Source organism: Takifugu flavidus, chromosome 7, assembly GCF_003711565.1.
Source record: "Takifugu flavidus isolate HTHZ2018 chromosome 7, ASM371156v2, whole genome shotgun sequence".
Lineage (NCBI taxonomy): Eukaryota > Metazoa > Chordata > Actinopteri > Tetraodontiformes > Tetraodontidae > Takifugu > Takifugu flavidus.
Genome location: NC_079526.1, coordinates 3,169,056 through 3,192,245, shown reverse-complemented (window position 1 = coordinate 3,192,245; position 23,190 = coordinate 3,169,056). Strand labels below are relative to the sequence as shown.

Genomic DNA, 23,190 nt, shown 5'->3' with positions numbered 1-23,190 from the left:
AAATAAAACAACAGTAATTATGACAATCATAAAAAAAGTTCAATAGTTGGACTACGTATTATAAGCACTTGACCCGTTATATAGTTTAACTTTGCATCTTTATAATATACTGTTTTTACTGCATTCACAACCTTTTGCAAAAGTATTTGCATATGTTTAGTTGTACTCTTTTGATGGTAACTTATTTGTACGTAGTTGTCTTGTATAGTAATGCGTGTCTAAATTCCCCGTACTGAAAAACGACTTGAGGTTGGATGTAGACTAGAGTACACACGCCCCCTCGCTGCAGACTCTCGCCTCCTTCCCATGATTCATATAAAGTCTAATACGCGTGGCACTAGAAGACTCAAAAAACAGGCTGGGTTTAGGAGGGGCCTGGGGGTCAGGTTTCGAGAGGAACGCGCCCCTGCCTCACATCCTGTTTATGCGCAGCCTGTGCGCAGCCGCAGATCTACAAACACCGCCCCCTACGCGAACGCATGTCGCGAGTCCATCCGTGTGGTTTAGAGATCTGCCGCCCAGCTGCCGCACGTCCAACTTCGGACTTCCAGCTATCTCAGCATCCTTCCCAGCGAAAAGAGAGCAAAAGTTTTCCTGCGAGTCGCGATAAGAGCCGCCGACATGAATGAGCCAGAGCCGTCCGCTTGAATTAACGTCAGGACTGACACAAACCTTCGCACGGTAGAAGAATGATAACATAGCCGATACGTGTCGCTGGTTTTACATGAAACGACGGAGAAAAAAAAACTTGGAAAGAAGGAAAGTTTAAAGTCGGGACTGGCTATGGCGCGAGAGAATGACCAACCCGGGATGGCCAAAGACGCTAAAGTCAAAAGGCGACGAAAGAAGAAAACAAAGGAGAACAAAACCAGGATTGTCCACGCCAACATTTTATACGATAGCGCCAAAGGGGAAGAAAACCCAAACCGACACTATGCAAACAACAAGATTAAGACCACTAAGTATACCGTGCTGTCTTTCCTACCAAAGAACCTCTTCGAGCAGTTCCACAGGTTCGCCAACGTCTACTTCGTCTTCATCGCTTTGCTGAATTTTGTCCCAGTTGTCAACGCTTTCCAGCCAGAACTTGCTCTCGCTCCTGTCGTTTTTATTTTGTCTGTCACCGCCATCAAAGACCTGTGGGAGGATTACAGGAGACACCGGTCGGATAAAGAAATCAATCACATGGATTGTCTGGTGTACAGCGTGTAAGTACCGGGTTCTAGCTGCTGTGCGAGCTTTAAGTCTGTCGGGTATCTTGTTGATGCCAAGAGAGTTGAAGTTTTTGTCTGTGTTGGGCCGTCTAGCCCACCTATTTCTGGACAAAATTGGACAAACAAATGACTCCTCAGGCCTCAGGGTTAAAGCTGGCCGACACATGATGAAATAAACCACACGAGTAGTCCAGAAGTCCACAAAAACGTCAATTTCCGACCCTCCGTCCTGTCAGTGAAGGTGTGAGATCAATGAGGTCTTCCATCAATATAGATATGGCCACGGTGCTATTATTCTATTAATAATGAGGCAGCAAGTTACCTGGCAACCTGTTGCTTGCTCTGGACTTTACCACCACTATGTTCTATGTTCTTGAGTGTGTGTGTGTGTGTGCTGTGTATTCTGCTAATGAAAAGCAGCACTGTTGTGCATGTACAGAGCATAATTCACAGTAATCAAAAGCCTCACTGTTCAGTGGCTTCACAGTTTTTGCTGACACGGCCCAGGTTGCCCTGTGAAGGTTGGACATAATTGAATTTTGTCTTTCTGTGGTGGGATTGTGAACATCACGGACACGTTGCAAATGTCTGCCTTGACAACATGGAAGAATAATCTTGTGTTCTCTGTGTTTAAATGCACCATTTCCCAGTCACAGACTCACTCTGGAGAGGCGCCAGACTGTGTCGCAGTGTTTCCTTGCACAGGTGTTTGATGTGGCTGAGCAGAGGAAACTTAGTTGATCCTCGGAACGGTCATATGCAGAAACACTGTATAATTGAGTCTGCAGGCTGCTCCTGCATCATGTGAGATATTTGCTTCAGCAGTTGACTTTAGTGGAATGTCAACAGGTTTGTTTACATCAGTTTGTCATCCTCACAACATCTGCAACCACTGCTGTCCAGAATCTGGTGTTCAGACCTCCAGTTAGACATTAGCAACCTGTACTGATGATGTCTGGCTAAGCTTTTCATTTTTCCAAATCATAACCATATGAAGTTATCGAAACGTTCAAGTTTTTATGGCAGAAACGTTTGCACTCATTTTAAGTGTGATCATGAGGTGTTGAAACAAAGGCTGTAAATAATAAGATCACTCCAGGTGATTATTAACATTATGGTAGTGAATGGGACCAGAACCTAGGTCAAGTTGAGTCCAATTTGTTGTCCTCTCTATTTGAGTTTAAGCTGTTTTGCTGTTTATTGGTGTTACAAGACAATAAAGTAAAATGCAGCTTTGCTGCAGGAGCCTAAAAAAACAGCAAAAAAAATTAACCACACATGTGTAGTTAAATTTCCCATGGCAGTGCAAACAGTTTTACCCATGAACTAAGCAAAAGAACCTGAAAATGTCCAGGTATTTGTTATATTGCAGCTGTTGAATATCATAGGTGAAACACCCAGGTTGCTTCACAGTGTGTTGACTTGTCTGAGAGACGCCGCTATTATAAATTCCTCAGAACCACCTTTGTTTGTCATCACCATCTTGGAGCTACTATCAAGCTGTAGACCTTTGTTTGTCTCTAAACTTTGCCATATGCAAAGGTTATTATTTTATAATTGCATGAAAACATTCTCTATGGGGCCCCAATAAACATGCTTATTTGGAATATGAGCTTAGGACATACCCTACAGAATATAAATATGTATGTCTTCTGTGACTTTGTTGTGTTGGTTTATTTTATTAGCATATAAAAGCAGCTTCCAGGTTGTTATTGTGATTAGTATTTCTACATTAGTGAAAAACCTAAAAAGGCCAGAACATCATTTCTTATGTTTGCATCTGGCTGTGACTAGGATTCTTTGACACATTCCTTGACTTATATGTTGACCTATATGACTCGGCTAAACTATACGTTTGCCTTCTTGCTGTTTTGCAGAGCGGAGCGGCGCTATGTGGAGAAGTACTGGAAAGAGGCGCGGGTGGGAGACTTCATCAGGCTGCGATGTAATGAAATCCTGCCGGCCGACGTTCTGCTGCTTAGCTCCAGCGATCCTGACCGCCTGTGCCACATAGAAACTGCCACACTGGACGGAGAGACCAATCTGAAACAGAGGCAGATTGTCCGCAGTTTCTTTGACCTGGTGACAAAGCTGTTTTTTCTTTCCGTCTTGTAATTACTGGCCAGAGAGTTGGGTGTCTGTAAGCTAACACATTTCCTGACCTGATAAGTTTATCTGAAGTCCAAAAACACTGGTGAAATATTCATCCATGCAAGGAGGCGTTAAGCTGCCGGAGCAGAATTTGGCAGTTTGAGTGTGAAAATGCTAGAAAATAATTTTGGTGGAAGGATCTCTTTCTGAAATATGGGAAAGCAAAAAGAGAAGAGATTCACTAACACTGTTGCTTCACCTGGAGCCTGTCCCACCTGCCTTCCTTCGGGCGAGTTGCGGTAGATTTTAAGGGTAAAAAAAATCCACGAAGTTATTGCCGAGACTTGCTGTTTCACGTTTCAGTGGGGTGGGCATGCAAAGAACAATTTTAAGCACTTTTGCCTGCGTAAAATGCTCTAATATATGTCCAGACTTTAGTAGGTCTGAGTTTATATTGAGCCATTGTCGGTTGTGTGTTGCAGGATTGTGATTTCGACCCTTTGAAATACAACAGCATTATTGAATGTGAGAAGCCCAACAACGACCTGAACCGATTCAGAGGCTACATGTAAGTGTTTCTGAGTTTTACTTTCATTTCACTGTAAATTGATGTGATCACATGAGTCACATTAAGCTCCTGCCGCATTAATGGGAAACTTAGTTGACAATTATGAGACTTAAATGAACAGTGAGCATCTAAGTCATGAGCATTGTGCACAGAGCGGCACTGATTCAATACTCGACTGAAGGAAAATTCTTCACAAATGCTTTTGTGTGTTTCTGCTCAAACTTGAACTTGCCGGGCTGTGTATCCAGGCTTTGGTGAGATATAATGTGTTTACTCGGGAACACGTCTGATCTCTCTGGCCTGCCTTCCCATGGCTTTCCATGTTGGATCAGCTGTGTGAGGCAGAACACGAGAAATGGGAGAAGTGACAGTGCTGACACACACCCTCGAATGATTTTGACATTTATTTCTTTGCTATGAAGGAGACCAGATGCTGCAGGTATTCAGTTGCCAGGCTACAGTGCAGCACAGGGGTGTTTTATTGCATTATAGCCAACGGTGACCAGTCTGATGTCACCAGTTTACCGGCACAGAAGGCAATCGGCATCCCTGAGCGTTATTAGTGTGTTAAACCCAGGATGAGTGGTGACATCCAGCTGCTGGACACAGTTGCTCTACAATAGCAGCGATGTGCATGTTGACCTGCTGGCCTGCTTTTAAAGGTCAAAACATTCCTGTTGGTGGACTTTGAAACTGGCTTTTGGACAGATTACAGCTGTTTTGTAGACTAAGATTGTTGGCTGGCTCTTAATTCAGTAATGAAATTGAAGAGTGTTTAAACAAAACCTTTGATCTGTAATCAGATTAGCACACATCTCACCTTCGGTTAATCCAAACTTATCTGCAGCCTTTGAACATACATGTTCCGCGGTCTAATCACTAAATTCATGGTGCTGATAATGAACCTGATGACCTTTAAACCTGATGACCAGCAAACCAGCAACTAGAGAACTAAAATCTGATCGCAAGCAGCAAAACTATGAAAGACCCAATTGCCCGAGGGGTTTGAGTGGAGGGGCTAACAGGGCCGGCGCTTCTATATCAGATGGAATTTGTGCTGAAATAAGGGCTCCTGTTGAGATAAGATTATGATGCTTTTGAGCATGATCGATTGAGGTGCTCCGCGAGGAAAACAACCGCTTTGGTTTTGTCGACTCTGCAGAAAAGATGTGCTCTGTTTTCCACCAGCAACATTATTGGTCACCTGAACTTTTTTGCATTCGTGTTTTCAGAACTGTTTGTGTCTCCCAACCTGACAGAATTCACCGTAGTGGCCGGAGAGATGCACTTTACAACGAAAACCTGCTGCTGCGAGGCTGTACCATCCGCAATACAGAGGAGGCTGTGGGAATAGTCATTTATGCAGGTTAGCCACCAAAATAAGCATGTTGTTGGCCGCAGCGCTCTGTAATAATGCCCTGCCGTGCTACTGTTAACACGCTCTTGTCTTTGCAGGTCACGAGACCAAAGCCATGCTCAACAACAACGGCCCGCGCTACAAGCGCAGCAAACTGGAGAGACAGATGAATGTAGACGTGTTCTGGTGTGTCATCATCCTGCTGGTCATGTGCCTGTTTGCTGCTGTCGGTGGGTAACGGCTCAAACAATCTGCTCTCTATTGAGCAATTACCTCCATGTTAATGTTTCTGTTGATGGCAGATTGTGGAGAAAATGTCCCTTGTGTTTATTTATTCCAGCGTTTGCATTAGTTGACCTTGCAGTGTTGCTGTTGCAGGTCACGGGTTGTGGATGTTCCAGTATGGAGATAAGAGACCCGTGTTCGACGTTTTAAGTCCGGAGGGGACGGCCTTATCACCCATCACATCTGCAATTTATCTCTTCCTCACTTTGGTCATAGTCTTCCAGGTATGGAAAGAGAGAAAGAGACGGGCGGCTAAGCTGAAGTATACATCCCATACAGCATTAATGGTTTTATAATGTCTCACTGTCCCATAACGCAGAATCTTTGCTATTAATCATAACACTGGCAGTAGTCTGAGCGAGCCTGGGTGTCAGATCTCTAGATCCCTATCTTTATATTCAGTCTGGAAGTGTTTTAAAAGCAGCTAAATAACCTTTAGAATGCAGGACAAAAACAGTAGAAAGTGATACCTAAAAGCTGTTGATTTGGGTTGAGTGGAAATATTTGGCTTTTCCCATAAACGTCAGTGGAAATGTCACCCTGTCCTGTGTCAGATGTTGCCGCCAGTTGCAGCCACTATAAACGGTTTGGTCAAACTGTGCAAATGATCAGTGTTGGCATCCTACCAGTTTAGTGCCAAACTTGGATATTTTGTCTATTTAAGCAAATCTTACTCATTTCCACAAAACATCCAAATCAAATCGCAATGGGAAAACAGAAGCTGCACTTCTCATTTCATGATCTAAGTTTGCTCCTTATAAGACTCAAACACAAAATTAAACTTTAGCCACATAGATTCTCTGTAGGTTTTAACCTAAAAATGACTTTTACACTACTAACAGCCAATTATATATTTAAAAATATTTTATTTCTTTTAAACAAATTCAATTACTACACATCTGTCTGTAATCATAAATAAAGTACTATCCTGAAGAGTGTAACTAGTAAACATAACCGTCTTTCTCCATTGTGTTTTGTTCCGTCTAGGTGCTGATACCCATCTCTCTATTCGTGTCTATTGAAATCGTCAAGATCTGCCAAGTGTACTTCATCCATCAGGACGTGGAGTTATATGACGAGGAGACAGACTCTCACCTGCAGTGCAGAGCTCTTAACATCACAGAGGATCTTGGTCAGATGCAGTACATCTTCTCTGATAAAACAGGCACGCTGACAGAGAACAAGATGGTGTTCCGCCGCTGCACCGTAGCAGGGGTGGAGTACTCCCATGATGCAAATGGTGAGACAATCCGACAAAGTAGCGTGCGTTAACGCGTATGAATATGAACACTGAACAATTGTCTCTGTGTGTGCTCTAGCTAAAAGGATAGCTATGTACCAAGAGATGGACTCTGAAGAGGAAGAGTGTATGTCTCACGGTGGCACTTTACCCCGGCGGGACAGTGTAACCAGCCACCAGAGCGGCCGGGTGGTGCTGCGCTCCCACAGCACCAAGTCCCACCGCAGGACAGGCAGCAGGGCAGAAGCCAAGCGAGCCAGCATCCTGTCCAAGCACACAGCCTTCAGCAGCCCAATGGTCAGCACGCGCAGCCTTCATAATGCCGACGCGCTCTTATCACTCCGCTGTTCATCCCTTCTTTGTCCTGCAGGAGAAAGACATCACCCCTGACCCGCAGCTCCTGGACAAATTCAATGAATGCAGCAGTCAGATGGATTTCATGCGGTACCACAGCCAGCCCGTGTCCCAGCTGCCCTCTGACCTGGCGGACATCATTGATTTCTTCATCGCTCTTACCATCTGCAACACGGTGGTGGTGTCCTCCCCCAACCAGCCCAGACAGAAGGTACACCTTCCCTTGACAACGTCTATTGAGTCTAATCACGTGCTGGTTAAGATGGCGGGTATATATAGCCCTGTTTCCACCTGCACACGCAGCCCCAGCAGCTTCCATCCCCTAAACTCTGCAGTTTTATGTGTTGTTTAAACAATATACATACGTACAAGTGTGAATTGTCTTTTTTTAACGGAGTGTGTAATAAAAAAAAAAAAAATTCTAGAAATATCTAATAGAGAACCTCCACATCTGAGTCTGCCTAACAAAGGTTTACATAGAACATTTAAAGAGAATGTTGTCCCAGAGCCAGAGCGTGGTGTCCCCAGGGCTGCATTGATTTTTGTTTTTGCTTTTATGAACAAAGTGGGACTAGTTTCCATCTTTTACAAAAAAAACCAATTCATTTTGGCTTCTTTTCCAAGAAGAATAAAAAGGTTCACAATGTCTCCAGTTGCACGTAGCTTTCACCGTTTGCTGCCTGTATCTTTGATGTGCTGTTGCCGTTCACAGCTGTATATCCGTAGTTTGTTTTTTCTTTTATGTGAGCCAGGGTGTGGTTCTCCTGCACACATCTGATATCCCCTCCAGGTCCCACATTCTCCTCCTGCACAGGCTCACTGTCCTGCCAGTCACAAGTCCCAAGCCTTTAAGATTAACCTTCACCGAGCGCTGCATTATTTATGGGGACTGTGTTTCCGTTTGGAGGTTATCTGATAAGTTGAAAGGAACCAGAATTGTGTGGCAGAAAAGTTCCTTTCACACAAACCCGCCATTTTTAAGAGCTTTTGTCCCAGTGAGAATGCCATTTTACTATGTCCTTGCACCCAAAAGGTCGATAACGGTGACGCTGTTGACATCAGGACGTCAGCATCACATCCTCTCATCAGAAAGAGAGTCCCCATATGAGCCTGGGCCTGCTCAAGGTTTCTCCCTGTTAAAAGGGAGTTTTTCCTTGCTGCTGTTGCTTAGGGGTCAGGCCCTGGGATTCTGGAAAGCACCTAGAGACAGTTTTGATTGTAATAGATGCTTTATAAATAAAGATGAAGGAGTTGAATTGCAAAGACCATAAAAGGAGTCTTGGTTCAAAAGCGTAATCGGCAGATAAACTGGTTATTTGCTGTTACTTTAAGTGGTTTACTAAGGTTTCCTTGTTGTTCAGGTCCGGATGAGGTTTGAACTGAAGTCACCAGTTAAGACCATCGAAGACTTCATCAAACGCTTCACCCCCAGCCGGCTGACGTCCGGGTCCAACAGCAGCAGCTCCTCCAGCCTCGTCACCAACCGTTCCTCCAACCGAGGATGCTCCAGCTTGCTGACCTCCCCCTCAGCAGAGAGCACGCTCACCAAGCTGGCCGAGGAGCGGCGCCCTTCGGACCTGGAGCAGGCCTTCAGTCCTGTCCCACCATGCAACAATGGAAAGGCCTGGAACCTGGAGGAGGGCGAGCTGCGCTACGAGGCCGAGTCGCCCGATGAAGCCGCGCTGGTCTATGCTGCCAGGGCCTACAAGTGCTCCCTTGTCGGACGCCTCCCCGATCAAGTGACTGTGGAACTTCCGCACCTGGGAAAGCTGAGCTTTGAGCTGCTGCACACGCTGGGCTTTGACTCCACCAGGAAACGCATGTCTGTAGTGGTTAAACACCCCTTGACGGATCAGATCACAGTATACACTAAAGGAGCGGACTCTGTCATCATGGACCTCATTAAACCCCCCGACACAGGTAGGAAAGCAACCATTTTATACTCTAATATTACATGAGCCTGCGGTGGTGCTCAACGGTGCAGCAAAATGCTTTATTTCAAATGATATGATCTGAGATTCTGAGAATTCTGATTTGTATTGTCGATGTATCTGTCAGGTTCAGAGGTAGCATGGCGTACAAATGTGGATAATGCAGCACCAGTCAGACAAGTTCTTTAACCACAACGAAACCTTCTGAAATACCAAATTGGAATATATAGTCGACTTCAGCTTCAGACGCTAACATATTGATTTTTGGCCTTTGCTTGTTGTTGTTGACCCATGGGTGAAGAACCTCCCAAATAGTGGATGACAGTTTGTCCAGGAAGTGAAGTTGCAGCTCGTGCAGATGATTTCTGGCGCTGTCATTGTCGTCTGATAATGTTGGGATTGCTGTTGTGGCTTTTTGCAGTGGAAACAATGAATCTCTCCTCTGAAATCATGACAAGACATGAAGCACAAACATGAAGCACAAACCTCCTCATAGATGAGGGGTTTGACCAATATATGTTGAAGCATCATAAATGATGGGCTGAAACCTACTCCAGGCTGTCCACTGACCTGAGAAACACATTCTAGGTCTTGGAGGTAAAAAAAAAAAGTGTTTTCTAATTTTCAGCAACAAGGATTCATGCCAGAAAAACAGTCATTAATAGCTGTTCATTTTTATTTATTGAGCTATAATCGCTTCAAAGCCAGCCACAAGATTTCCTCATCTTGTCATGGTGAGCAGAAATATGCGTTTAAAAAAATGCTAAGTTTGCAGAAGGTTTAGCTGAGTCACATGTTTCAAGCCTCAGTCACATGTCTTGTATGCTGCAACATATCAGAGATGGGCAATCAACCGAGCAAGACGGGTTCAGCAGTTTTCAGAAAGTAGCTCAATTCTTTGGTGTTTTGGATTGAACCAGTCAGATGTGCAGCATAAAAATATCATTTGAGCCAGAATAATATCAAAAAGCCTTTTGGGCCTGATGTGTTACATAACTAAAGCACTGGCACGTCACAAAAGGGCACGGCTCCCTTCTGTCGGTCAAGATGGGTTTGGAGAATTGTTGAATTCGGTTGACCCTGGTTGCCCGGAGAGCCTGGCAAAACTTCAGTCAGCATTCTGTGGACAAAACGGGAGGACCTTTTGTCTGGTCCACACTCTGTTTAAGGGGGAAAGTGGGATTTGAAGGCTGTGATAGTTAGAATAAGGGGCAGGCGTTATGTCTTTAAAAAAGACGCACAAATGTGTGTCTGAGAGGAAACATATTGAATAAAAAACAAACATGTCATATCTCAGCTAAAAAACACAGATGATTTCAGGTCCATCCCTACTCACCTCAGAACCTAGATAAAAAAAGGACAACCGATGGATTTATGAATGAATTTATCCACAGTGGTGAGGTTCTTCTGCTCTACAAAGCTTTGGCTGAAAGAGTTTTTGGGTTGTGTAGAATCAAGATGTGACCACTGTTTTTATTTTTATGACAACTTTTTTTTTTCACGATGTAAATGAACAAATCCTTCAGTATCTAAGAACCTGCGCTCTGGCTGCACAGTGAGTCTTTATATAGCGGGCATGCTCTCATACTTTCCACTGATGTAAAGCCATAATATAGGATGTTACATAAGAATGAGTATTTTAATAGCTACTGCTGCAAAACGCCCTGCCTGTAAAATTTGGCACCCTAGATCTCGAAACCTTGTTCCTCCCTCTTGATGACCTGAAACCTGCAAATGGAAACCGTGAACAGGGTTGTTAGTATTCCAGGCACACAGAGAGATACACAGGAACTGCTCACCGGCGCTGCTGTATACAGTCACCAGACATCTGTCCGAGGGCACCCGGCAAGCTGCTCCAGCCCATAAACTGAAGGCTGAGAGAGGAGTTCTTTCATGACTCCACCTTCTGTGCAGGACAATAGTCTGCTAAAGTTTACAGTTGAAGAATCACAAATGGGAAATAATTTCCCCCATCTTGATGAATGATTAAAGGCGTCATTTATTATTAACGGTGTCTAATTTCTGTTGGGGTAATTGCGTCTTTAGGATCAGTTTGTCCTGCGGTCTAAAGAAATGGACCGTAAAATGTGCACAGTGAGCCATTTAACCTAAAGAAAAAAAGATGAGGAACCTAACGGTTTTATGACTTAAGGTAGCACTGATGCATTTTTTATTATGATATTTAGCTGCCTTATACTTGTTGTCAGACATAGTAAATGTCTAATCCAAATTACAGTAGTCATGTCACCTCTAACGTGCGTGCCTGAAACGGCGTCTCGACTTCCTGCAGCCTAAACACACAGTGTTTATCATTTAAAAAGGATGAACCTGTGTGGCACGGTTAACTGCTATAGCGCCGCCCTAGTGGCGCCCTGGAGCTTTTTCAAAAATATGAAAATGGAAAAAGATGGTGTGACTTTATTTTTTGTTTTAATATAATTTCTGTAGGAGGAAAAACATGACAAACATTCTTAAAGTTTTCCAATGCTGTGAAAATGTGTATCATAAATATTTAATTTCAACATCTCATTATAATGGGGGTTAAACTTAAAGCACCATCGTGCAGCAGACTGGTCGCGTGGAGCGTCATTCTCTCCAGGATGTGCTGCAGGGAAAATAAACATGTAACCACGAATGCTCTTTATGTATTTGTAGCCTAATTATCATTTTAAAAGTAGGCTAATATAGCTAATATAGACACTCACAGCATGTGGTGCTTTTCATTTTTTGTGGCTCCAGATAGATTTGTTTGGGGTTTTTTTGGTCTAATATGGCTCTTTCAACATTTTGGGTTGCCGACTCCTGTTCTAGAAGTTTTCGCTATTGTGGATATTGTCATATTGTTTAGAAAGGACCTTACATATTTTACTACAGTACAACTGAAGAGGTCTGCCAACGTAGGGTTTATGGTGCGATTTGCTGAGTCAGCAGGTGTCCACAAGTATAGATGCCAGTTGAGTTCTTTCTTAAAATGCCAGATAAACTAAAAATATAAACGCACTAATGTGGACACGGTGGCGCCGGCTCATAAAACACGCCGTCCAACCCTGTGTCCAACCTAACTAGTTGGAGGCATAATTCATTAGACGGAGGCACTTGGTCTCTATCAGGATGCCTTTTACAAATGGCTGTACTCGTGTTTACCATACACTTACTGTGGTGTGTCAGTGGAGAATAAACAGTCCCACGTTGTTTTGACAGTCCTGACTTACATACAGACCCTGTGCACGTGTAGTTTGGGTTTTCCATTACGAATCCACTGATCATTTCCATTCAAGTTCAGGGCTGTGCTGAACATCACTTTTATTACAAATATCTGTGTGTTCTCTTTGCAGAGCCCTGGGTACAGTTGTCACACACTCCCGCGTGCGTGTGTGTGTGTGTGTGTGTGTGTGTACCGGTATATGTGACTCCTCACTATAGTAGGTTTTTCCTATTGGGTGGAACCAGCCAATGAGACTGCGGTATGAGTTGGCTCATTATTTCCATAATGGCTCCATTCAGATGATGAAGTTGTTCAGAATCTCTCTTAAAACAGAGCTAGAGGTGGAATTTTAGGTCTATCCATACACCATTCTCTCACCTTCTGAAATTAAATTGCATCTTTACAGAGACATTTACAGGATATAACTTACGGAGTTTAATTTAGTTTGATAATTACAGTTAAAAAATCTGCAACCAATTAACGCTACTAACTGCAGAATTGCTGTGAACTGATAGATTTGTGACCGAATGAAGAACAACTGCAGTGTAGAAAGTTGGGACGGATTCACTCTTAACACACCTCAGGCCACAAGACAATCTTATAAGACATAAGACAATCGGGGGTTTGCCATCCTTGGTTGGGACGGGGGGTGAAATTGGGATAAAACAGCCAGATTATCTTTACGTGTGTACCCTGTTTAAGCGATGAAGACGGGCAGCTTGGGTGGCTAGGAGGCTTTGAACCCTGGTATCTCTGTGTATAAAGTCTGACTTGATAAAGGAAGCAGCAGTTTGTTGAGCCAACTGTGCACAAGTTGGGTTTTCAGCAGGAATGCATTTAGCGGGGTGGTGCCCGCCAGGCTGTCATGTTATCGGTGAAATCACATGACAGACGACCACAGTGTTGGCTGTCAGGAGGCCGATTAGGCCCGTCTGTTTGTGCTGTGTTCCCCTGCCAAGATGATGGCCAGGGTTCTGTGCCAGGGAGACGCTCGAGCAAGAAATGCTTCTAAACAATATTCATGTTAAAAAGGGATTTTTGCTTGTAAAATGTAGAGTTTTTGCTTGTTTTAAATTACTCTCTTTAATCTGGATGATATAGTATGATGTAACACACATGTTTCCTTGAATCCTTGTAAAATCTATATTGTAACAAGGGTCCAGAATGCTAAAGCCGTTGCTACAGGTGCAACACAAACATCCATCCATCCATGCTTCTGCTCTTTGCTGTTTTCGAAGGTAACTCCAAAGGGAAACGCCTGAAGAAGATTATCAACCGGACTCAAACCTACCTGAACCTGTACGCTGCAGATGGCCTTCGGACACTGTGCATCGCAAAAAAGGTAACCAGAAACCTGTCGGGGGGAGCGGAGAAGCCTAAAGTTTAGTTTTAGTTGGAGGCGACGCCTCTCCGGCTGCGTTTGTAACCCAGCGCAGATGAACACATGAACGAGGCACTTCTCTGTGACTCAGTCTGCAATCTGTCGCTTTCCCAGGCTGTTAATTTATACTCTCCCAATCTGGCCTCACTGGATCTCTGCATGTGCGAAACAAGAGCGATGCCTCAGAATCTGAATGGCTTCAATCTTCTGTCTGATCTGAAATCGATGTACAGTATTAAAGCATGGAGGTACGTCTCGGGGGTGAAATATGTGCCCCGAGAAGCTGAATTTGAAATATTTATACCGGTATTTGAATTGCTAACCTTGAATAATGGTTAAAAAAAATGGAGTCACATATATTGAATTTGTATTGTTAAATTTGAATCACTGCATCAAAAAGCTGAATCTGAATAGTATCATTTGAAATTGAGTTTATTTGTTCGGAACCAAAGTCCAATAGATTTACATGAATGTAGGATCCTCTATATATAGTGTAGAGATGCACACGACTCCTCTTCAGCGCTTGATCTGGATGTCGAAAGCAAATTGAGGTACAATTTTGAGAACTTAATTTAAAATGTGAGAACTGAATGCAACAATACAACAGATCATATTATACTGTTCAGATTCACCTTTTCAATGCGAGGATTCAAATACACCACAAATTCAAATTGCGTGCTTCACATTTGGTTTTTAATGCAATTATTCATGTTTAGCCATTCAAGTCCAAATAGCAATGATTGGAATGCACATATTTCAGCCCACACCTCTCCATGTAAAGCTCAGCATTGAATGGACTCCTTCTGGAATCCTGCTGCTTCTAATCTCACCCTGGTGGGATTGTGTGGCGTTAGCATCTCCAGTTCCTCATTAGAAGAGCTCCTGCAGGATGAATAAGCTCCCTCCCTCGTGATAAAGTGTGATGAACCCTTGTGTGTCAGACTCTGACCAAGGAACAGTATGCCTGCTGGCTCCAGCATCACCTGCAGGCCGAGACGGCCATCCAGGACAGAGAGGAGTTGCTCTTCGAGTCTGCCCGGCAACTAGAAACAAACCTCCATCTCCTAGGTAACTTTTTCATGATTTCAGTCCACAAATGTAGCTGAAAATGGGATTTATTTTTTTGAATATACACAAGTTGTCGGTTGCTTCTTTTTCAGGAGCGACGGGCATTGAGGACCGGCTGCAGGACGGCGTTCCCGAAACCATCACTGCCCTGCGCAAGGCTGGCCTCCAGATTTGGGTGCTGACAGGCGACAAACAAGAAACGGCCATCAATATTGCATATGCCTGCAAGCTGCTGGACCCGGAAGAGGAGATCCTGACACTGAACGCTGATTCCCAGGTGAGTTGAAATGGGCTTTGTTAATGACCTTTGTTCCTGTTTGTGCTTAATAGAGTCTAATAGATTTAATAAAACACTGCTCTAATGTTGTCAGAGTAGAAAGGTCATTTAAGGATAAGCTGCACTGGCTTTGGTTGGGATTCAGCGTCTGCACACCAGATGTGCACCTCATTAAAAACAAATGTTCCGGAATTCCAAACCTCTCTGTGTCTGTCTCTAAACCAGGAGGCATGTGCCTTGTTACTGGAGGAGAGTTTGCACTATCTACAGGCTAAATTCCTCTGCAGCACTGCAGACCCAACAGCCAAGGCCTATCACAGCGGCCTGGCGCCCCTTCAGACGTATCCCTCCTCCGCTACATCCTCGACCTCCTCCTGGCAGGACGCTCCCTTTGTGGTGCACCGGCTCGGCCTGGTCATCGACGGGCGCACCTTGGCCTACGCCCTCGATAAAAGTCTGGAGGACAGGTTCCTGGCCGTGGCGCGGAGCTGTCGCTCGGTCCTCTGCTGCCGGTCGACGCCGTTGCAGAAGAGCATGGTGGTCAAACTGGTGCGAAACAAGCTGAAGGTCATGACCCTAGCGATAGGTATGGAAAGATCAAGCGTATGCATGACACCCCTGCCCACGGATGCAAAACATTTCCTCTGCTATTATATAGACTTTACATAAATCACATCAGCAGATGTGTCTCGCATGCTCATCATGGGCGGAATCAATCTAGAAGCATTTACCAGATCACAGCAACCATCTGGGTGGCCGTAGTAAAATATTCTGTTTGTAGTCTGTATATTATTTATTGTTTATGTGGCTGCTGGTGCTGAAGCTTCCGAGCAGAGGTGCACACTCAACGATACCATAGAATCAATCATGGTATTTTCAGACCTCGTTAGGTGTAACACCGGTGCATCAGAGTGGAGGTGGCGTGAGGATGTCGATGGTTGGGTTTGTTCCCGTCTTTGTGCGTTTTGATCTTTATTGTTGTGTTTATTTTTGCCTGCTGCCGGGCGAGCACGCTCCTGCAGCGAGTTGAAACCGTGCCGTCCCAAACTTTCCTTTAAATCTCTATAGGATGAAGAGATTATTGTAAGATCGGAGCTCTGCTAGATATGATGGCTCCAGACTCCATTCAGCATTATCGTGGACAAAAACAGCACCTTCAGCATTTGCTTTTCCAGCAATTCGGAATGTTTACAGTAGGAAAGAGACGTGTCTCAGACTGAGGTAGACCTGTGAATGTCACAGCGGTCGTCGTCCTTAGTTAACAGAAATATAGTCTGAACCGTGACGATCTTTTCTTGTTGGCTCCATTTCTCAGTTCATTGTTCGCACCTTTATTCCGTTTTTGGTCCATTTTAGATTTTACCATTGACATTTCTCATCAAGTAGTTGGAAAACATTCAGTGGAGGAATTTGAAAACTAGGGATTTTACAGGACGTACAAATATTTTTCTTGGTGGATGGGAATTCCATAAATGTTCTAAATATAAGTCAATATTAATAACTTGCTCTCAATTAAGTGGTAGTGTCCACAGTCTATTATTTAAATATGATGATGTGATACAGTACAGAATAACAAGGGATTACATGTACCGGTAATATGTAGCATTGGGATTCAAAAGCTCAACACAAATATGCCAAAAAAGAACAACATCGAAATGATATACAAATTTGGTTCGGTTATCAGATATTTACCAGTTATCAACTTAAAACCTGTTAAAATAGAAGCAACTCTGTAAAAAATGTAGTTTGCACAAGCTGTTTGGTCCAGCACTGACGCTCGGGACTCTCTCTCTCTTTCTCTCTCTCTCTCTAACACACACACACACACACACACACACTCACTCTGTGTCTCTCTCTCTTCCAGGTGATGGAGCCAATGATGTCAGTATGATTCAAGTGGCAGACGTGGGTGTGGGCATCTCAGGACAGGAAGGCATGCAGGTAAGGAAGGATAACAGCATGGCTTAAGGGATGTATCAGCCTAAAGTGCACGTTTCAGCCCAGATCCATGCACCTAAGCTGAAGGTTTTGCTGAGTCAGGAAGTGTGTGTGTGTGTATCTACGTAGATGGAGTCTCTGCATCTCCAGCTTGTCTGAGGTCAGTAGGTAAAAAGAATGGTTAAGGAAATTTAGTTGACATTGCTTTCCTGTTCATTTGACCCGACCGCCCGTTTTTCCAGGAAGACTATCTTGGAAACATTGATGGAGGGTCCCAATTAACTTCAGGAGAGGCTGTGGAGGCGTGCTGCTGCGCCGCACATCGATTAGAGGCTCACTATGCTGCACTTAAGTGGCCCACAAGATTAATCACTGTTAATCAAATTTGCTCTTAATGAGACAGCGGTCACTACTCAAGATTCTGAGGTGCGCTGACACGCGTGTTTTTGGAATCCCTGTGTACTCATTACCAACCGGTTATTAGAGCACAGCAGAGGCTAAATTGCCACCCAACAAGACGTCCGCTGGTCATTTTTCTTGTTGACGAGCGATCTTGACAGCTGAGATGTGCTGTGGGGGGTAAGTGGGATGTAAAAAAGGGTGGGACTGCAGCCAGTTTGGCTTTAAATGCCACCAGGTGACACTGACAACATCCTGCAGCGCTCGCGATGAGTCCCAGGCGGTGGCCAGCACGATTAAGGCTTATTACTTTGGAAAGTTGACGCCCACCGAAGACTCATTAAAACCGACCTTCCACTGTCCCGCAGTTGTATTTTAATAACTGAAAGGTGCAGAGGCTGAACGTTGGGTCCTTCTGGTATGTTGCAGGCGGTGATGGCGAGCGACTTTGCCCTCCCACGTTTCCGGTATCTCCAGAAGCTCCTACTGGTCCACGGACACTGGTGCTACTCCCGACTCGCTAACATGATCCTGTATTTCTTCTACAAAAATGCTGTAAGCGCTTTTCCCCCGGACACGGCTCCTATCGCGATGGTTCCTGTCCGCTTCACTCTGTCGTCCTTCGCTCCCGCAGATGTTCGTGGCTCTGATCTTCTGGTATCAGTTCTACTGTGGATTCTCAGGGTCGGCCATGATTGACCAGTGGTATGTTATCTTCTTCAACCTGATGTTCTCGGCTTTCCCACAACTCATCACTGGCACACTGGACAAAGACGTGTCAGCAGAGACCCTGCAGCAACTACCTCATCTCTATGGAAACGGCCAGAACTCCGAGGTCAGCTGTGCTTGTGTCCACTTCCTGGTTGTCTTAGGATGGCTTGTAAATGTGTCGTTCAGGGTTATGACAGGAAATCTGTGTCTCGCAGGAATATAAGCCATATATGTTCTGGATGAACATGATCGATGCCTTCTACCAAAGCCTGGTCTGCTTTTTCATTCCTTACTTTGTGAGTCTCACTTTGAATCCCCCACGAGTGTCTTCACTTGATGTTGGCTTGTAAACTTATCTTTGCTGCTCTCCTTGTCCTTTTGTCCTCCGTGTCCCTCGCAGGCCTATGCTGACTCTGATGTAGATCTGTTTACGTGGGGGACCCCCATCATCACCCTGGCTCTATGTACCATCCTGGTGCACTTGGGGATTGAGACCAAAACCTGGGTGAATATGCTTCGACCTCCAGAATGAGCCGGCTTATCAGCTATCAACGTTCTAGATTTTCCAGTTTTATACGTCAGGATTCACCGATGCTCTATCTAATCTGCCTTCTAAGCATCCTACGATCAAAGCAGACGTGTATGGCGAACACCCAAACGTACCACTTATTTCTTTTTCCCCAGCAGCTCGGAGGCAGTAATTAACTGTTCAGGAAGCCATGTTATCAGCTTTGACTGACGATCCGTCTAGGACTCCCTGCTATGACCTCCCTGCCCTGTCCAGAACTGCCATAAACCAAATGAGGAACTGCCTGGCAAACACTTGAAAGTCTGCTTTGAAATGGCTTTCTTGCACTCAAAATATAATCTTTAATCCGTAGCAAGGGAGCAACTCATTTATTGAATTAGTAGTTTGTAGACTATCAGAGAACATAAAAGCACTTGACTCGAGCTATGTTCCCTCACACTGACGCTCACCACTGATGTTCTGTTTTGTTCTGATGACTCTGCTCTCACAGAGAAATTAGTGTTTTTTTCCTAATAATGTTTATTTTCCTATAGACCTGGATCAACTGGTCGTCCATAGCCTTCAGCCTCACCCTGTTCTTCACAGTGGCTCTGTGTTACAACGCTTCCTGTCCGACCTGCTACTCCCCCTCCAACCCTTACTGGACCATGCAGACGCTGCTGAAGGACCCCCTCTTCTACCTGCTGTGCATCATCACTCCCGTAACCGCGCTGCTGCCCAGGTACACGCTGCTGGACTTTTAAATCCACGTAGACATTTAGACTCGCGTGCGTCTCCAGCTGCACCTCGTGATTCATGTGTTTACCGCAGCGGCCTGGCTTTAATCACCAGCGGGGTTTTGGTGTATCCTAATGTCTGGCTCTGTTTTATCTTCAGATATTTCTACAGGGCGTGTCAGAACTCTCTGATTCCCAGTCCGGTCCAAATGGGAAGGCTGTTGGATAAAGCCAGCAGGAACATCCGCAGCCACGGAAGCCCCAAGTCGCCCTTCCTGTCCCTCACTAAACCCTCCCCTAAAGTCTGCAATAAAAAAGACTCAAAGACAACGCGGAGGTCTGCGTCGCAGGACTGTAATCAGAGCGAGAAGGGCCTGTGCTCATTAGTGCCAACACAAATAGACTCTCTCTTCAACACCAAAGACCCCCCTCAGCTCTCAGGCGAGCCTCAGCTTCCTCCCAAAGTCCCGGACTGTCTCGATAAGACTTTAGAGACGTCGGGCTTGAGTCTGTCCGGCTGCATCACCTCGACACCTCTGCTCACACAGACGGACAGCGTCCAGCTGACCTTGCCCCCCGATGGGGATCTGCAGCGCGTCAGATACACCAGGACCTCTGAGGGTGAGCCCACCTTTCAGCCAGCACAGAGGACGGAGCCGCTGGCAGAACACTTGCTGCACACCAGTTTGTGACGTCTGAAGTACGTCACTGTCATTTGCACGATAGTTTTTTGTTTTTTTACAAATAATTTAATTGTATTTTTGAAGAAGATTCTTTTATATAAGAGAAATAGGTACTTTATATTTTAGATGCTGAAAGCAAAAGAGATTTTTGAGGCTTTTTGATGTGGAAGAAGTGGATCTTCCGTTCATTTTGGTTAACCTGGGATGTTTACTATCCCGCGGCATCTCAGTTCATGTTCAGGTTTGAATGTAAGGAATACCAGAGTAGAGACATTCCACCGCTGCTTTGTTTGGAGTTTTTCCTCCTCCCATGGAAATGGTATTCATTCTGTTCATTCTTTCAGCTTTGCCTTGAAACACATTCATGAGCAGCTACAGTGGCCTTGAATTCGTGTTGATATTCCTCAGAACTTTTATACATTTTATATTCCTCAGAATTTTTATAAGAAACCAAGGAAACATCCATTTTGAGATTCCTGTTGTATTAAAAAGTGGCATTGACGTCTTGAATTTGAAAGGAAAAAGGGGTTTCAAGGCGTCTTCTCTATACATTCCTTTAAATATCCATATATTTTTCTTTCTTTCTGTTGAAGACATTCTCAGAAAGGCATAGTTTCAGTCCTGAGAACATCCATTCCACTGGAAACTAAGAGATGCTAAATATAAGGAGTAGAATCTGTAAAGTGGTGCCAGTGTCATGTATTTTAGGAACAGAGTAAATATATTTTGGACCACGTTCCCACGATAAGCTGACACCCAAATACCGTCGAGACTTTTATTTGATAGAACCTCTTGTCAAAAGAGCTCAATCACGAACTGTTCTGTCTGCTATGTAAGCTTTAAGATTTGAATTTGCACTTTGAAATTTCTCTCTTTTTTGGTGTGGCCGTTGTCCTCGGTCGCTCCTCCTTCACTCCTACAGGATTCTTCGCTTGGAGTAACTGCACCTTTCAAATGTCCCAATGGTTGATTTCCAGTCGGGTTCTTGGGAAACGTGTCACTGACCAAAGATCATGTGCAGCAGTTATGTTCCTTAACACTGGATGAGAAATGACAAATATTAAATCGAACATCTGTCGCGAGGATTGTGATATGTTGGGATATTTATTAGGTGGATGTGTGTGTGGTTTTTTTTGGCACACAGTGTCTGTTTCCATGCCATGCTGACTTGTGTGTTTGCGTTAGATCTTCTGGGGTTTTCTGTTTTATTTTTTTGAGGGAGGTGGGTCACATCATGTGCTGGATTGAATTGTATTTGATGCTATTTACCAGTTATCATGAATTCCTCACGGCAGCGTTTACGGCTGTAAACATATCAGCGTTTTTGAAGTCATCGTCTGGTTTCCATGTTCAGCTGCTGCAGGTTCTGTGCTGTTTAACATCACGTCTGAGCTGTAAAATCCAGAGGACAAAACCTCTCGCTCTCATGTTGGGAGGAATCGAGAAACCCTGAAAAGCTGCAGCCCCCGATGGCAGCGAGACGTCGCAACCCTTGAAAGGCATATTTCGAATTTGTAATATATACATTTTTTTTATTCTTTTTTGTCCTTTGTCCTTCAAGTGGAAATATCCTGCGTCATGGCAAATTTTTGAACAAAATAAAGTGATAAATTATCCCTTTTTTACACCCTTTTTTCCCCTAGGGAATTAATTAAAATGACCAAATTTTGTTGGTTTGTCATGGTCACTTCTGGGCGTCGTCCAACTCTACATGTGTGATCGGTGAATCTGGACTCACTCATTCCGTAAAGTTTGTCCAGTTTATGCAGCGAAACTTGTAAAGCTACAGTTCCTTCTGAAGAGGCCATGGACAGTGTTAACACGTGTAATAAACACAAGAAAGTCCTATTTTACTTTGGTTATTTAGAGCTGAGAGGAACCTTTAGAGGAACAGCTGAGGCCTGACTTCACGTCTGCTCACACGTGCACAGGTGATGATGGATGATCCTCGATACCACTTTGTCTTCGCGCGGTCGCCAAGCATCTGTGAGGGCCGTCCACAGAGAGGTAATAATGTTGCTGTTGAGGCCCAGTGAGAGGAAAGGGGACCGGCCAGGCCGTGCTGATGCTGATGCTGCAGCGGAGCGGCCAAATTACTGACCACCGCTGCACTTTTGGAGATCCCGCTCTTCGTCTGAAAGCAGAGATAATGATGACTCCTCTGTCCTCACAGGGATGCGATCTCTTCTAAAGCCCCAGCGTAAAAGCCGCTTCAACGTTGGAGCTTGGGGGTATTGTGCACACGTGATGTGTTAAATAGTGACCCTGGAATTAAACCTTAAACTTCCTGTGCTTTCTTTTAAACGATTCGTCACTCTTTATTCTTGTCTCAGTTCCCGTGACGACTGCCTGGGCAGCCTGCAGGCGACAAACTAATGATGGCGCTAATGAAGTGTGATTTGGAGTTTTGTCATCACAGTGTCATTAATTGTGGTCGTTAGAAGCTCCGTGACCCATTGACAACCCACTAATCTACCCTGGTCTCCCACCATGTCTTGTATTCTTGTATCAGTCAGGCAGATTCTTCCATTCTTAAAAACCTTAAACCTCATCTTGATCCATTGGTGTCTACTTTTTACCTCCATGCACCAAAACTGCATCAAACATAATTACATATAGATGAAATTAGGATTTTAGACCAGGTCTTATCTGACCTTCCTCCTCTCAAATGGTCCCAGCAGGTTGGACCCTGTTCTGCTTTTAGAATTATAAAGGAGGTTCTTTCCCTTTTTTTTTATCAGTCAGTGTTTATCAGTCCACTCCCGAAGTGTTTTCTTTCCGTCTCTCTAATGGATTTATTATTATGCAGCCAAAGTTTATCTTCTTTGATTTCCAATGCTAATATTTGTTCAGGTGTGCCTTTAAAGCTTCCTGTTAATCAACATTCATTGCTATCAATGGCCTTAATTCTGATGAGGTCCACCTTTGTCCCTGCAGCGGTACTAATCCGACCCGTTGTAACATCCCTGTCAGGCTCTTGTAGAAAGTAAGAGCAAATGTTCTTTCTAACTCTTTCTTTTCTGTTTTCCTCTATAAATCTGCTTCTCTCTCCTTTCTAGCCTGGTTGCATGTGCAATGAGGGAGGGACTTACTAAAGACTCAAGTCAATATAAAGGTCAAATTTAAGAGCAACAGCAGCTGAAACCACACAACAGAAAGATGGCAAACACAAAAAGAGCATGTTCATGCCAAAGAGGGTGGAGTCAGACCTTACTTCACAGAGAAATGTGAATATTTGTTTGC

At 44.3% G+C, this 23,190-nt stretch overlaps 1 protein-coding gene across 1 annotated transcript; it reads left to right on the top strand.

The window, feature by feature from the left end:
• Positions 1-21,563, top strand: atp10a (ATPase phospholipid transporting 10A). Its single transcript, XM_057038299.1, has 21 exons — positions 1-1,208; positions 3,092-3,296; positions 3,788-3,873; positions 5,133-5,239; positions 5,329-5,460; positions 5,609-5,739; positions 6,503-6,755; positions 6,835-7,052; positions 7,126-7,320; positions 8,471-9,029; positions 13,484-13,587; positions 14,568-14,694; positions 14,787-14,971; positions 15,197-15,557; positions 16,836-16,912; positions 17,738-17,863; positions 17,943-18,143; positions 18,235-18,315; positions 18,420-18,524; positions 19,082-19,269; positions 19,425-21,563. Exons 1-21 carry the CDS (start codon positions 784-786, stop codon positions 19,954-19,956), a joined length of 4,398 nt encoding a protein of 1,465 aa, XP_056894279.1. The 5' UTR covers positions 1-783; the 3' UTR covers positions 19,957-21,563.
• Positions 21,564-23,190: the final 1,627 nt, after the last annotated feature.

Bases quoted from the DNA above. Each gene is read 5' to 3' on its own strand.
- atp10a (XM_057038299.1), top strand. From the start codon at position 784: ATGGCGCGAGAGAATGACCAACCCGGGATGGCCAAAGACGCTAAAGTC. The intron at 3,297-3,787 runs GTGACAAAGCTG...TGTGTGTTGCAG, and splicing joins TCCGCAGTTTCTTTGACCTG to GATTGTGATTTCGACCCTTT. The intron at 15,558-16,835 runs GTATGGAAAGAT...TCTCTCTTCCAG, and splicing joins GGTCATGACCCTAGCGATAG to GTGATGGAGCCAATGATGTC.